Source organism: Primulina huaijiensis, chromosome 13, assembly GCF_012295235.1.
Source record: "Primulina huaijiensis isolate GDHJ02 chromosome 13, ASM1229523v2, whole genome shotgun sequence".
NCBI classification, from domain to species: domain Eukaryota; kingdom Viridiplantae; phylum Streptophyta; class Magnoliopsida; order Lamiales; family Gesneriaceae; genus Primulina; species Primulina huaijiensis.
In genome coordinates this window covers 9,647,717-9,660,464 of record NC_133318.1, presented here as the reverse complement: position 1 = coordinate 9,660,464, position 12,748 = coordinate 9,647,717, and the positions used below count along the sequence as shown (strand labels likewise).

At 34.5% G+C, this 12,748-nt stretch overlaps 1 protein-coding gene across 2 annotated transcripts; it reads right to left on the bottom strand.

Moving 5' to 3' along the window:
* Nucleotides 1-1,811: 1,811 nt before the first annotated feature.
* On the bottom strand, nt 1,812-8,577 carry LOC140991700 (ubiquitin-conjugating enzyme E2-17 kDa). Of its 2 annotated transcripts, none has more exons than XM_073461813.1 (5): nt 8,405-8,577; nt 8,076-8,185; nt 3,904-4,031; nt 3,244-3,348; nt 1,812-2,145 (listed from the first exon to the last, which is right to left on the bottom strand). In XM_073461813.1, exons 2-5 carry the CDS (start codon nt 8,143-8,145, stop codon nt 2,002-2,004), a joined length of 447 nt encoding a protein of 148 aa, XP_073317914.1. In that variant the 5' UTR covers nt 8,146-8,185; nt 8,405-8,577; the 3' UTR covers nt 1,812-2,001. The 2 variants fall into 2 exon arrangements, with proteins under 2 accessions (XP_073317914.1, XP_073317915.1); XM_073461814.1 differs by having other exon boundaries at nt 8,076-8,198; nt 8,405-8,552.
* Nucleotides 8,578-12,748: the final 4,171 nt, after the last annotated feature.

The following is a 12,748-nucleotide window of genomic DNA, read 5'->3' as shown; positions in this document are numbered from 1 at the left end:
AATGAGGTAAAATATTGCTTAAATCTTGTATTTTAAATATTTAAAGTTTTATCTACTCATTAGGTATTTTGGTGAATTAAATAAATTAGTTTAGGATGGTAATTATCTTGCATGCATGGCTAATTCTTTTAAATTAAATTACTAACATGTTAAGTTATAATTTATTAAATAAAATAAGCATAGGTTAACTTATCTCAATTGGTCACATATTTTATTTTAGGCTTTTAATTAAATTATTGGACATAAAAGAATTTATTTACTACTTATCTCTAATTAATTAATTAAATTCTTAAACTTTCTTTTACATTAAAATAAATTATTCTTTGGCTTAAATTAAATTTAGGAATATTTTCTTATCTTTAAATTTTATCTTAAAACTCCAACTCCAGTCCGGCCTCACTTATTTAACTGAAAAGATAAAACTAAACTTATGCGATTTAAAATAAATAATCATGACTATCAAATTTAAAAATTCTTTAAATAATAAAGAAATCATTTTTAATTTAAAATACTAGAAATTATGCATGGCTTATACGTAGTCTGATTTAACGGGTTCTACATAAACACTTATTATGTATTTTAGTGAATTAATAATTTAATTTAGGATAGTAATTTTCTTGAATGCATGGCTAAGTCTTAAAATAAATTACTAACATGTTGAGTTACAATTTCTTAAATAAAATAGGCATAGATTAATTTATCTCAATTGATTACACATTTTAATTTAGGCTTTTAATTAAATATTGAACATGAGAGAATTAATTAATAGCTTAAGTCCAATTAATTAAATAAAATCTTAAAACATTCTCTATCATTAAAATAAATTATTCCTTGGCTTAAATTAAATTTAGGAATATTTTCTTATTATAAATTTTATCTCAATACTCCAACTTCAGCCCGGCCTCGCGTATTTAACCGAAAAGATAAAACTAAACTTCTGTGCTTTAAGATAAATGATCATGACTTAACAAATTTTAAAAAAATGAATTTAAACCCTCATGCATAAAAAAAAAATCATTTTAATTTAAATAATAGTAATTATGCATGGCTTATACGTAATCTGATTTATCGGGTTCTACTACTAAAGATTAGCTTATACAATTTGTTAAGAATAAACATGTGAAGCGGTTTGTAATGGCGGATGAGGTGAAGATGCTGCGTTTGATCTGCGTAATTTGACCGGTTTTTTCTGGAACAATCATCCTGGAGAGGAGGTTCTTGACTCTGGCTTCAATGGGGGCATTCGGGTTCTTGTAGATGCAATCCATACTCCGATATTCCTTCCACCACACCGCCAAAATTGAATCCCAGGTGGACAACAAATAAGCGAACTCACATGAAATCGGAGTACTGACTTCATTCACACACGATGGAAGAGTTTACCGAAGGACTATATTTTAGTTTTATCCTTTTTAATATCTTTTTCAATGTCTAGCTGGATTCCAGTCATGACATGTTTCTTAATCTGATAATATAAATTTTTTCATAATGTGAGACGACCGCTATTATTCTATGCAAGTGGATAAACTATTGGTCTGCAAATTGGTTGTGAAGAAACCGTCTAATTTTAAAATCTTATGACATATGTTTCATTCAAACTCTGCTATAAATTTTGCTAGAAGCAATGCTGATATAAATAATTATTCCACCGACTCAAACCTCTAATGATACAAATAATCCAATTCATTACTATTGATAAAACTTTCAACTATTCCGCCAACTCGAATCTAACATGTCAATCCCTTTTTTAACATTGTTAATCTAGAAGATCATTCAAGATTTATTGCATCCATATCAAAATCGAAGGCATCGATTTTGACAGTTTGTTACTCTAGAAGACCATTCAAGATTGAATTCAAAAATTGAGTACGTTCACAGCCCCGATTCTGACATTAAAAATTAAGTAGAACATCAAAGACAAAATTTATTGTCATTCGTCGCCCCAAGCATAAACGAAAAACACATGATATGCGAAGTTACATGCCAGGCACCAATTCAGTATCATCCCATGGCATATTTCTGTGACCAGCTGCGAGCAGTGGCCTCATATTTTGCTCGGTCAGTCTTGTACATGTGAGCAATTTCTGGGACGAGAGGATCATCAGGATTCGGGTCCGTCAACAAGGAGCAAATAGACAGCAGGACCTGAAATTATATTTTTTCCAAATATATCACACTTACTGCAAGTACAGATGCAGTAGATCATGAAAATTGCGTGGAAGCAAAGTCAGCAAACCATAGTCAGAAATATAAAAAAAATCCAAAGCCAGATACCATCAAACCCTGGGCGTTTCCCCAATAAAACTTTTCAGTATAAAGGCTTCAAAAAATGTGGACATATTACATAATGCGTGCATCAAGTCACTTGTAATAGTGAAAGCATACAATCCAGAGAGACCGTGGCGGTACTAAAAGCTAAACATAGCATAAACAGCCAACTTATGCAAGTATTCCAATGACATGAACGATAAGGAATTTAGAAAAGTCACCCCCAAGGGCCAAACACTGTTGCAAATAAAAATCAAACACTACTAAAATTAAGCAGATGTCAACAAAATCAAACACTCTTAAAATTAAGTAGATGTTATTAAATGGAAAGTGATAACTCAACAAAGAATTTGTTCAACCTCCAGAGGGGAATACCCCCACTGTAGGGTCAAACTAAATATCAGTAAAACCATATAAATGCCATATTTGGAGCCAATCTCACCACCACCCTTGAAAAAGTGAAGAAAAATTATTTCTGTCATTGAGAGAAAAGACCAATAATGACACCTACAAAACGTTGAAAAAGGAAAGTTCCAACATCTAATATTTCTTTCAAAATAAATTGACAAAATTGTGCCACGGAACCACCAGCTAATTTTGAGGCAAGAATTACTGAAAAATAAAACATGTAAACTAACATGAAATGCAATTCAACAACAGCCCCAATTATCACATTAAAAATTGATATCAGTGTGAATAAATCTTATTGATGCCATACACTCAACTTGGTTGCGTAGGCACTCGACTTTGTGCAAAGAAAGGAAGAACACTTTGAAACTACAAACCATTTAACAAATATTTAAAATGTTGAGCTTATTTGATAATTAGGAATTGCAACACAGCAATCCACCCTCTCTACGTACCTTATAGCAACAAAGAAATATTAACCAGAGCTCCTCGCTCAAAAAAGTTGCATCCAGTTAATAAACAAACAATAATAAGATATAGATAAGCTAAAATAAAGTGATCCAGTACCTTTGATATGGTCAATGCTGGACTCCACTGTTCTTTAAGAATATCAAGGCAGATGCTTCCATTGCTATTAATATTGGGGTGAAATACCTTTGTTCTAAATGCAACCTGCAGCACAAAAAATATTTTCCATAAGTTGGTGATGTATAAAAGCCTACGAAGGGATTCGATCCTGCTCAGACTCCAAGTGGCACCTCAATGTTTCAAAAGTAACAACACGTTCGCGTGGCAATTTATTTAATACAGGAAAATAATTCAGAAAAATTAACTTAATATAGACGCACAATAGAATCAAAATTTGAAATTTTAAGGATGTAAAATGCAAAAATACTCCGCGGTCATTGCTTTTAAAGTACCACAAAAATGATATACTTTAACATTCTCCACGATAATACCATAAGAGAGACACTGAAAAGGACAACATCCAAATGACAGAAAATATTTTTCCAGAGTAACCATTTCACTTTCCAGAAAAATCAATAGCCAACTAAAATACAAGAAAGAGAATTATGAAAAGGTGTGTAATAGGAGAGGCTTAGAGCTACACGCCACAAAAAATATTTAGAATTAAGAGCATTATATGTTGCCTCAGCTCATCCCAATCCAAAGCTTGATCACGTTACAGGTAAAAAGAACAAGACTCATAAACACATTAAACTATACCTTTGGTGGCTTGAAAGGATAATCAGGAGGGAAATGAATAGAAACTAGAAAGACACCCCCAGCATAAGGGCTGTCAGAAGGTCCCATAATTGTAGCTTGCCAGTGGAACATATCTTCCGCCACAGGACCTGCAATAAGTTACTTACAAGAGATTAATTGCAAGTCAATAGAAATGATAAGTACTATAGCCGCAACATGTCCGAAAATTCCTTGCACAAAATAACAATAACTTCACAAATATGCCCTGGAATCTGCCTGAATTCAAAAGATGCTCCAGTGGCAGCATGGAGCTTAGTAAAAAAACAAACATTACAGGAACCGCGTAAATCAGCAGCCATTAGTGCAGCAACCGTTTAAACTTAAGCAAATTTGAAATCAATTTCCATCAGTTTATCCATTAACAATTAGTTTTTAATCAATAAAAGATTTCAATTTCCAATTTTTTATCATTTTTGAAAGATACAACTTGCCGACCTAGGCAAGGTAGAAAAACTATTCGAGCCATAAAAAACTCACATCACGTGAAGCATGAACTGAAAAGATGCATGCCTAAACACTTCTACAAGACGACCCAGTCAGAAACAACAGCGCAGGGGCACAGTAGTAAAAAGCGCGAGGCGAGGCTAGGCGACCTGTTGCGCTTCGGGACAATCCAAAGCGCAGCAGGTGGATGAAGCACACGCTTCAGTGCGCTTCGCCTGTGATTTTCTGAGCGATTGCTATGCGCTTAAGCCCAATTTTTTTAAAAATTCTGTCCAAGTCCAGATTTAGCCCAAGTCCAGGTATGGCCCAAATCCAGCCTTCAAACGTAAGCCCAGCCCATGTACATAATTAAAATCCCTGTCGTTTAGTGCGTCTCTGCCTCTGCCCAAGTCCACTGTTTTGCATCTGTGCGTGCGTCTCTTCTCTGCCTCTGCCTTGTCGCCGCTGCTCCGCCATGCCGCCGCTGCAGCCTCCGCTCCGCCGTCCCGCCGTGTTCCCTTCTCATTTGCTACCCAATTGGTAAACCACAAAACCCTAATTTTAGGATTTTTGTTTAATATTATAAATTTTGTTTTTTATTTTTAATAATATAATAGGTTATTTGTATTTATATTTCAGTATGTAAACATGTCAAACACAACAATTCCATCAAATCGAAAGGACTTTGCTTGGAATTATGCAACACTTCCGAATCCTAAAAATCCAAATATAGTATGTTGTTTTTGTGGTAAAATAACAAATGGTGGGATTTATCGGCACAAGCTATATTTGGGGGCAATAGAAATGTGAAAGCTTGTCCGAAGTGTCCAGATTGCTTATCCGCTTATTGTACAATTTTATTATCATTATAATAAATTCTAGTTTCCTATCTAAAAAAAAAGAAGAAGAAATTAATGAGTTCATGCAAAAAAAAGAGTGTCTTGAAGAATCAAATAGATGATATTCCTCATTTAGATGATATTTTGTTGATTTGGAAGAAGAAGAAGAAGAAGATGATGATGAAGATGAGGAATTGAGGATGATATTCAAACTAAAAGGAAAGGGAAACGACCAATGTCCGGCCCTACGGTGCAGGTTAAAAGGTGTAAACAAGCAGAGCCTATTGATCTTTATTTTGTGAAAGATGTAGACGAAATTGTCACACAGAGACATGCGAAAAATAAAGGCCAATATAATGAAAATAAGAAGAAATTAAGAGGATGCGGTTCAGAAATTTGCTACGTGGATGTATGATGCCGGAATTCCTTTTAATGCTATTAAATATGATTATTTGCAACAATGTATTGATGCTATTGGGACTTTTGGGGTGGGAATGAAACCTCCATCATATCATGAAGTAAGAGTTAAGTATTTAAAGAAGGAATTGACAAATTCAGACCTGCTTCTCAAATCCCACGAAGAATATCATGTTAGATATAGTTGTACAATAATGGCAGATGGGTGGACGGATAAAAAAAATAGAACTCTTATAAATTTTTTGGTAAATGGTCCTAAACGAAGCATATTTGTTGAATCGTTGGATACTTCAAGTTATTCTCACACTGCTGATAATATGTATGAGTTACTTTCTGAATTTGTGAATCAAATTGGAGAACAGAATGCGGTTCAGGTTGTAACAGATAATGCAAGTTGCAAAGTTAGAGCAGATAATATTTTAAATTGTAAATTGAATTAAAATCTGATTTATTTTAATTTTTAAAGTAAATTTACTTTATTTTTTCAGATCATGTTTTTTGGAAAACAATTTTCCACATTTGTATTGGACTTCATGTGTAGCTCATTGCTTAGATTTGATGCTTGAGGAAATATTCAAAATTCCTAACCACAAAAAATTGCATGAACGGGCATTGATGATGAATGGTTATATTTACAATAGACCACAATTGTTGAGCATGATGAGGGAGTTTACTAGACATAGAGACATGGTAAGAACTGCAAAGACTCGTTCCGCAACCGTTTTTTTGACTTTAAAACGGTTTCAAGTTCAACAAGCAAATCTGATAAAGATGTTACATCTGAAAAGTGACCAAAAAGTCGATATTCTAGAGAGGCGGCTAGAAAATGTGTTGCAAAAGTAATATCGATGCCTTCTTTTTGGAAAACTACAGTTTTTTCATTAAAAGTTAGTAGCCCATTGCTGAAAGTATTGCGGCTAGTACATGGTGAAAAAAGGTCCCCAATGGGTTACATCTATGAAGCAATGGACATAGTCAAAAAAGCTATCGCTGCATCATTTAATAATAATGAAGAGAAATATAGAGGTATTTTTGAAATCATCGACAAAATATGGAATATTCAACTCCATCATCCTTTGCATGCGGCTGGATATTTCTTAAATCCTGAGTTTTTTTTACTCAAATCGTGACATAGAAAATGATGAAGAAGTGTTGGGAGGATTTGTACAAATGCATAGCTAGATTGGTGTGAGGTGAAGATTTTACAAGATAAGATCACAAATCAATTGGATAAATACAAAAATGCAGGACTTTTTGGTTTACTCATGGCTATCAGACAAAAAGCTTCAAAATCACCAGGTAAATAATACTAAGTGCAATATTAATTTATTTTTTAAACATTACTTATAGTATAGAATCTGATACAAACTTTGAATGATAAAAAATTTAATCTTATATTTTTTTGTGTTTCAACTTTCAAGCTGATTGGTGGTCTTCTTATGGTGCAACAACACCTGAATTAAAAACATTTGCAATGAAGATTTTGTACCTCACATGCTCTTCTTCAGGTTGTGAACGTAATTGGAGTGTATTTGAACATGGAAGTTAAAAGTTTTTTATACATATTAAATTTTATATAATAGAGTATGAACCTAACTTCTTACTTTCTAATTTTTAGGCAGATACATTCTAAAAAACAGAAACAGGTTGTCTCAACAATGATTGAATGATTTGGTATATGTCAAATACAACAGAGCGTCGAGGCGAAGATATGTCGTGTGGCGAAGATATGCAGTGCGAGATAAGATTGATCCTATTTCTTTGTCTAAAATAGATTATAGTAACAAATGGTTTTTGGGGAAGTTGGATGACAGTGATAAAGAGAATTATGAAAACGATTTTGTCTTTGATGACGATGATTTGTGTTGGAGTGATGTAGCACAAGCGGTTGGGGTTGGTGAAAGTAAATATGACTTTTGATCTCGAAATGCATCTACTTCAAAAGGAACATCATCATCCACTTCAGCAAAAAGAAATCAATCTTCATCTCAAACTAGTCTTGTGGATAAAGAGGAGAACAACATTGATGATGAAACTGAAGAAGAAGATACCGATGGATACAAATCAAGTGATGGGGCTGACGACGTAGATTTTGAAGATGAAGATGACGTTTTATATTTCATCTATCACATTTTGAAAATTTTGTTATTTTATTTTGATTTTTTTGATAATATTTTGTTTACTGCACTTTTACTGTAAAACGTGCGCTTCGCTTTGAGCTTGAAGCCCCAAGACACTTGAGCTCTTTTTTGAGCCTCGCGCTTTTGACAACTATGCGCGGGGAACCATGTCAAAACATTTTATACAGACATAAGAAATTAAAAGTCACCAGAAAAAAAGCTACAAAAAAAACATCTAAAACATATTTCAATAATCCCCAATTTCCACTGCTGCCAAACAGTAAGTATAAGGGTAGGAGAAAAAGCCAGAACCAGAAAATTAGGCAAAGTATACCCGCACTGCATGACGTCGGAGGATCCTTTTGCAAATCCTTGAGCTCCTTCAGTATCCGTTTCGAAGCCATCAAAATCCTTTTCCTTTTACCTCCAAAACAAGACCCGAACCTATCAAATATCACTAAAAGTTTCAAGATCAAGACATCCTCGCATCAAAAAGTCATAATCTAAGATATGAACAACAAAATCGAAGCACAATTCAAAACATCTAATTGCAAAATAGCAAACTAACTATTAAAAAGAAACCGAAGAAAAATCAAATCCGTAGAGAATGAAAATATACACACCCGTCGTAACGAAAATCGATACAATTCATAGAGAGAATACCTGATTGAAAAATTGATGAAGGTAGCAAAGCTAGGGTTGCGGATAGAACTGGAACGGAGGATAACAGGAGAAATGACTAATTGAATAAATAACGATTCAATGTTATCCAGAATAAATATTACATAGAGAGAGGTGGGTTGAAAATTCGTTGGCAGCCAAAAAATAATGGGGAATTGGCGTGCAAGCGACGCCATTTCACCTTTAACATGTTACTTATCTCTTTAATAATAAAATTAGTTAACAAATTGATTTATTTTAAAAAATAATTTAATAATTTATCGACTCGATTTATCTTAAAAATAATTTAATTGATCGAATCGATTTATCTTAAAAATAATTTAATCGATTCATCACATAGAATCGACAATCCAAATAGAAACTGAAATATTAAATGAATACATTTTTTAATATTTTTGATAAATAAATAAATCAAAATAAAGTTTAATACTTCTAAAATAATATTTTTAATAAAATTCAAAATAAAAAAAACATATATATATATATATATATATATATATAGATATAAAAGATGTTAAATTCAATTCTTCTTTTTCTGATATAGAAAAATTATTAGAAGAAAATTTTAATTGTCATGATAGATAGTAGTACAGATTTAAATGTAATACACGAAGTATTAATTCCTACTAGATATTTCCATAAAAATACTCATTCTCTGAAACTTCTGCCCTTTTTATTGTTTTAAAAGTACTAGAAATTTTTTTTTTTAAAACACTCAATTTTCGGTCATTTACATTTACCACATGAAAATATTTTACCCTTTTAAAATAAAACATCATTCATCTAGCATTTTAAAAATCAAGTGCAATAGTCATAAAAATGAAATCGTCAACTGTTTTACCAAACCTAAAAAGCAATAAGTTTGAAAAGTATATCACATACTAAACCTCTCAAATAATCCGTAAATGCGGAAAAGTAGAAGAGCTGGTCCTCAGGTTGTGTGCGCATTTAGTCCAGTCAAATCATCCGTCAAGACCTCCCTCAACCTCACCGCATCCATCGCACCTAAAATACTTTTACGTAAAACTAACTTTTCATGAAGATGCATAACATTTAAACATGAACATTGTCGTAAACATTTTCATGACATGTATAACGTAACTTTAACGTTTTCTTTTTTTACTCAACATGACATAACATAAAACATTTTTCATGATCATAAACATTTTTCCTTTTTCTTTCCCTTTTCCTTTTCCTTTTCGTTTTCCTTTTCGTTGAATTCAGATCGTTAATTGTGACTTTCCTCATCATGACATAAACCTCAAAAGTCGATGGATCCATCAATATGAAACCGCAGTACTGGGCGGCGGGGGACACCAACAACACTCTCACCGGTCAACTGGGCCCTGGCCTATCCTCTTTCGAATATAAATAGGATCGTCGGGGTTTTCTCTGGGGCCTTTTCCCATAAATGGGCTCCCTCTGGGGCCTTTTTCCCTCATGATATTCCTATTCTTACCATTACCTCATATTCGTAATGATGAAAATACGATCGTCGGGCTCCTACTGGGACCGTCACCCTCACGATATCTCCAACATTATCGAATTAGTCACAATTACTTCACTTCCTTCAACGTTTACATTCTCATCACTTTATAAAATCATGCATAACATAACATTTTTGTTTTGAAACCAAGCATGCATTATGTATTTTAAATGTCAACCTTAAATCATAAAAATTCATGGACATTTAAAAATCATAATTTAATCATGAACATTTCATAAATATTTAAAAATAATCATAATATCATACAAACAACATTTAGAGCACTGCCATGACGTTTACTAATTTTTGGTGTAAAAAGACCGTTTTACCCCTGGACTTGACATTTTACGTTTTTGACTTTTTTCTTGATTTCTTGACTCTAACATGTCCCAAATAATTATTTAAGTCTACTTGAATTTTTTCATAATTTTATTTAGCATTAATCGAGGACTTTTAATTTATTATCTAAATACGACGTATTACTGTGTTTTAATCCCGAATTAAACCAAACCTTAATATAAAATTCTCAAATTTAAAACTTAGACTTATAATAATTATTTAAGCCTAAATACAATTTTTCATAATTTTATAAAGCCTAAAACTAGGCGTTTCAATTAACTCGTTAATTAACGTTTCGTGCGGCGATTAAATCCCGAATAAATCCAAAACTCATTATTTTGATCCCAAATTTTTAACATAACATTTTTAAGATTTATTCTACCCTTCCAAGACATGAGCCACCCCCGTGGACCCATGGATTCAATTTTAGTATAATTAAATTCGAAATTGACACCTTATCGAACACACCAAGCCATCTCGTAATTTACTCGAGCAACGCCCGAGCCACCTTGAGCCAGAACCTAGCCAACTCACCTAGGGACCCTACTGACCAACCCTGACCCATAGAACCTTGCCCTAGCTCTCTAAAACCCTGCTGCAAAATAATACCAAATCTGCAAGTGTGTGCGGGTGAGACTCCTTGCATCTCTAGGACTCCTAGCCCAACCCGGACTCTTCCAGCTATTAACCCATCGACCCCTCTCGACCCTTACTGACCCTAGACCACGCCAGCCTTGTCCCAGACCAGCCCAAGCCCCCGAAGGCGACCAACAAGCTACCTGAACCAACATGACAGCAACCTGCGCGTTGGTGCTTCTTCACGCCATCTTGAGCCAGCGGCCAGCCCAGCCACTCCAGCCCCTGGCACAGCCCTTGGCCATCATCCTTAAACCCTATAAAACCTACCTAACACACCAAAGCCCCAGTAGCAAGCCCCTGAATCGCGCTGCAAACATGAACAGAACAATAGCTACGCACGCCTCTTCCTTAGCGTATGGACTCCTTCTTGCGTGGGGGTCCCTACTAGAGATACCACCGAGCCCAAATCCTCCTGACCCTCACTGGACCACCCTAAGCCTTCACCCAGACCACCTAGCCAGCCCCTTAGCGAGCCACACCCTGCAACTCTCGGCCACCCCCTAAATTTCCTGCTCGTGGAGATGGGAGGAGTCCCACTTTGGGTGGACTCCTTCCACAAGCCTAGAACTCGAACCCTAGCCACCCTAGGACCCACCCCAGCCCTAGCCCGAGACCACCCTTGACCCTGAACTAGCCCTGGTTGAGCCACCTAGCACCATGAGAAACGAACCACTTGAACCCAACAAGCATACCCACTTTTACAAACTCACGGCCCTTTCTTTCTTTAGAAATCCTACGGTTCCAGCTTGTTTCTAATCAAGTTGCAGCGTTTTGTGTGTGTTTCTAGGACTCTAAATTTCATGAAAATCATCCTTAACCAAGTCCTAATCATGGCAGCCCCTTGTACAATATAAAAACATGATTTTGGGAAGCAAAAACACAAGTTTATGACATCTATGCGTGTAGTTACGAAAATTTCATCTTGTGTGCCATGTTTTTCGTGCAAAACAATTTTAAATAATTACTATGGTGTGAAAGATGAGAAAAGAAAGAAATATGGCGTGCCTTTGCGTTTTAAACGCACGATTTAACGTTGACGACGAAGAACGGATCGAAACCTTTGGCTTGTTTTCCTTTGAACCCTTCGAATTTCTCTTCCAAAAAGCTGAGAGTGTAGTGCCGTGTGTGTTGTGAGTTGGGAGAGAGTTTTTCAGAATATTAAAAGTGGGAGGCGTGAGTTTTTGGTGCTAGGTGTAGGGTTTTTAATATATTATATATTACATGATTCAACTAATAGGACTTAGGCCTATTAAGCCTCCTAATTAAACCCAAAAACCTTTAATTAAATAACAAAAATTATTTTGTTTAGACTAGGTTGTGAATTTATTAGCCGGGTTGTCATTAAGTTCGTATTTTTGTTGAAAAACCAACACCGATGAAATTTAAGTCCCTGCGTATAAAATCACCTCAAAACCCTTTATTTTCAAAAATATTAAAAACCATCAACTTTATTTTAAATAATTAAAAATAATTATTTAATAAAAACATTTTACGTTTTTCAATCATCGGTGTCCGTTCCTCGATCGCAACTTGTATAATCCTTAAAAATACAGTTTTAATGTAACCATGTAGAAAAATATATTTTAAACATGCAAGTATGTACAACATGATTAATTCATGCAACTAAAACATTTAATTAAAATACAGGAGAATTTAATAATTGAATGTACGTGGTTTGCGTGGACCTTCGAATTTTCGGGGCGTTACAATCTCTCTCTCTCCCCCCCCCCTAAATTGAATTTTGTCCTCGAAATTCGCTTATCCTTAATAACCCAAAGTTTAGACTTAGTTCTAGTATCCCAAAAATCCACACTTCCGCTGCGCTACTGTGATAAAACTTAAATTCTAGAATTTCGTTACGT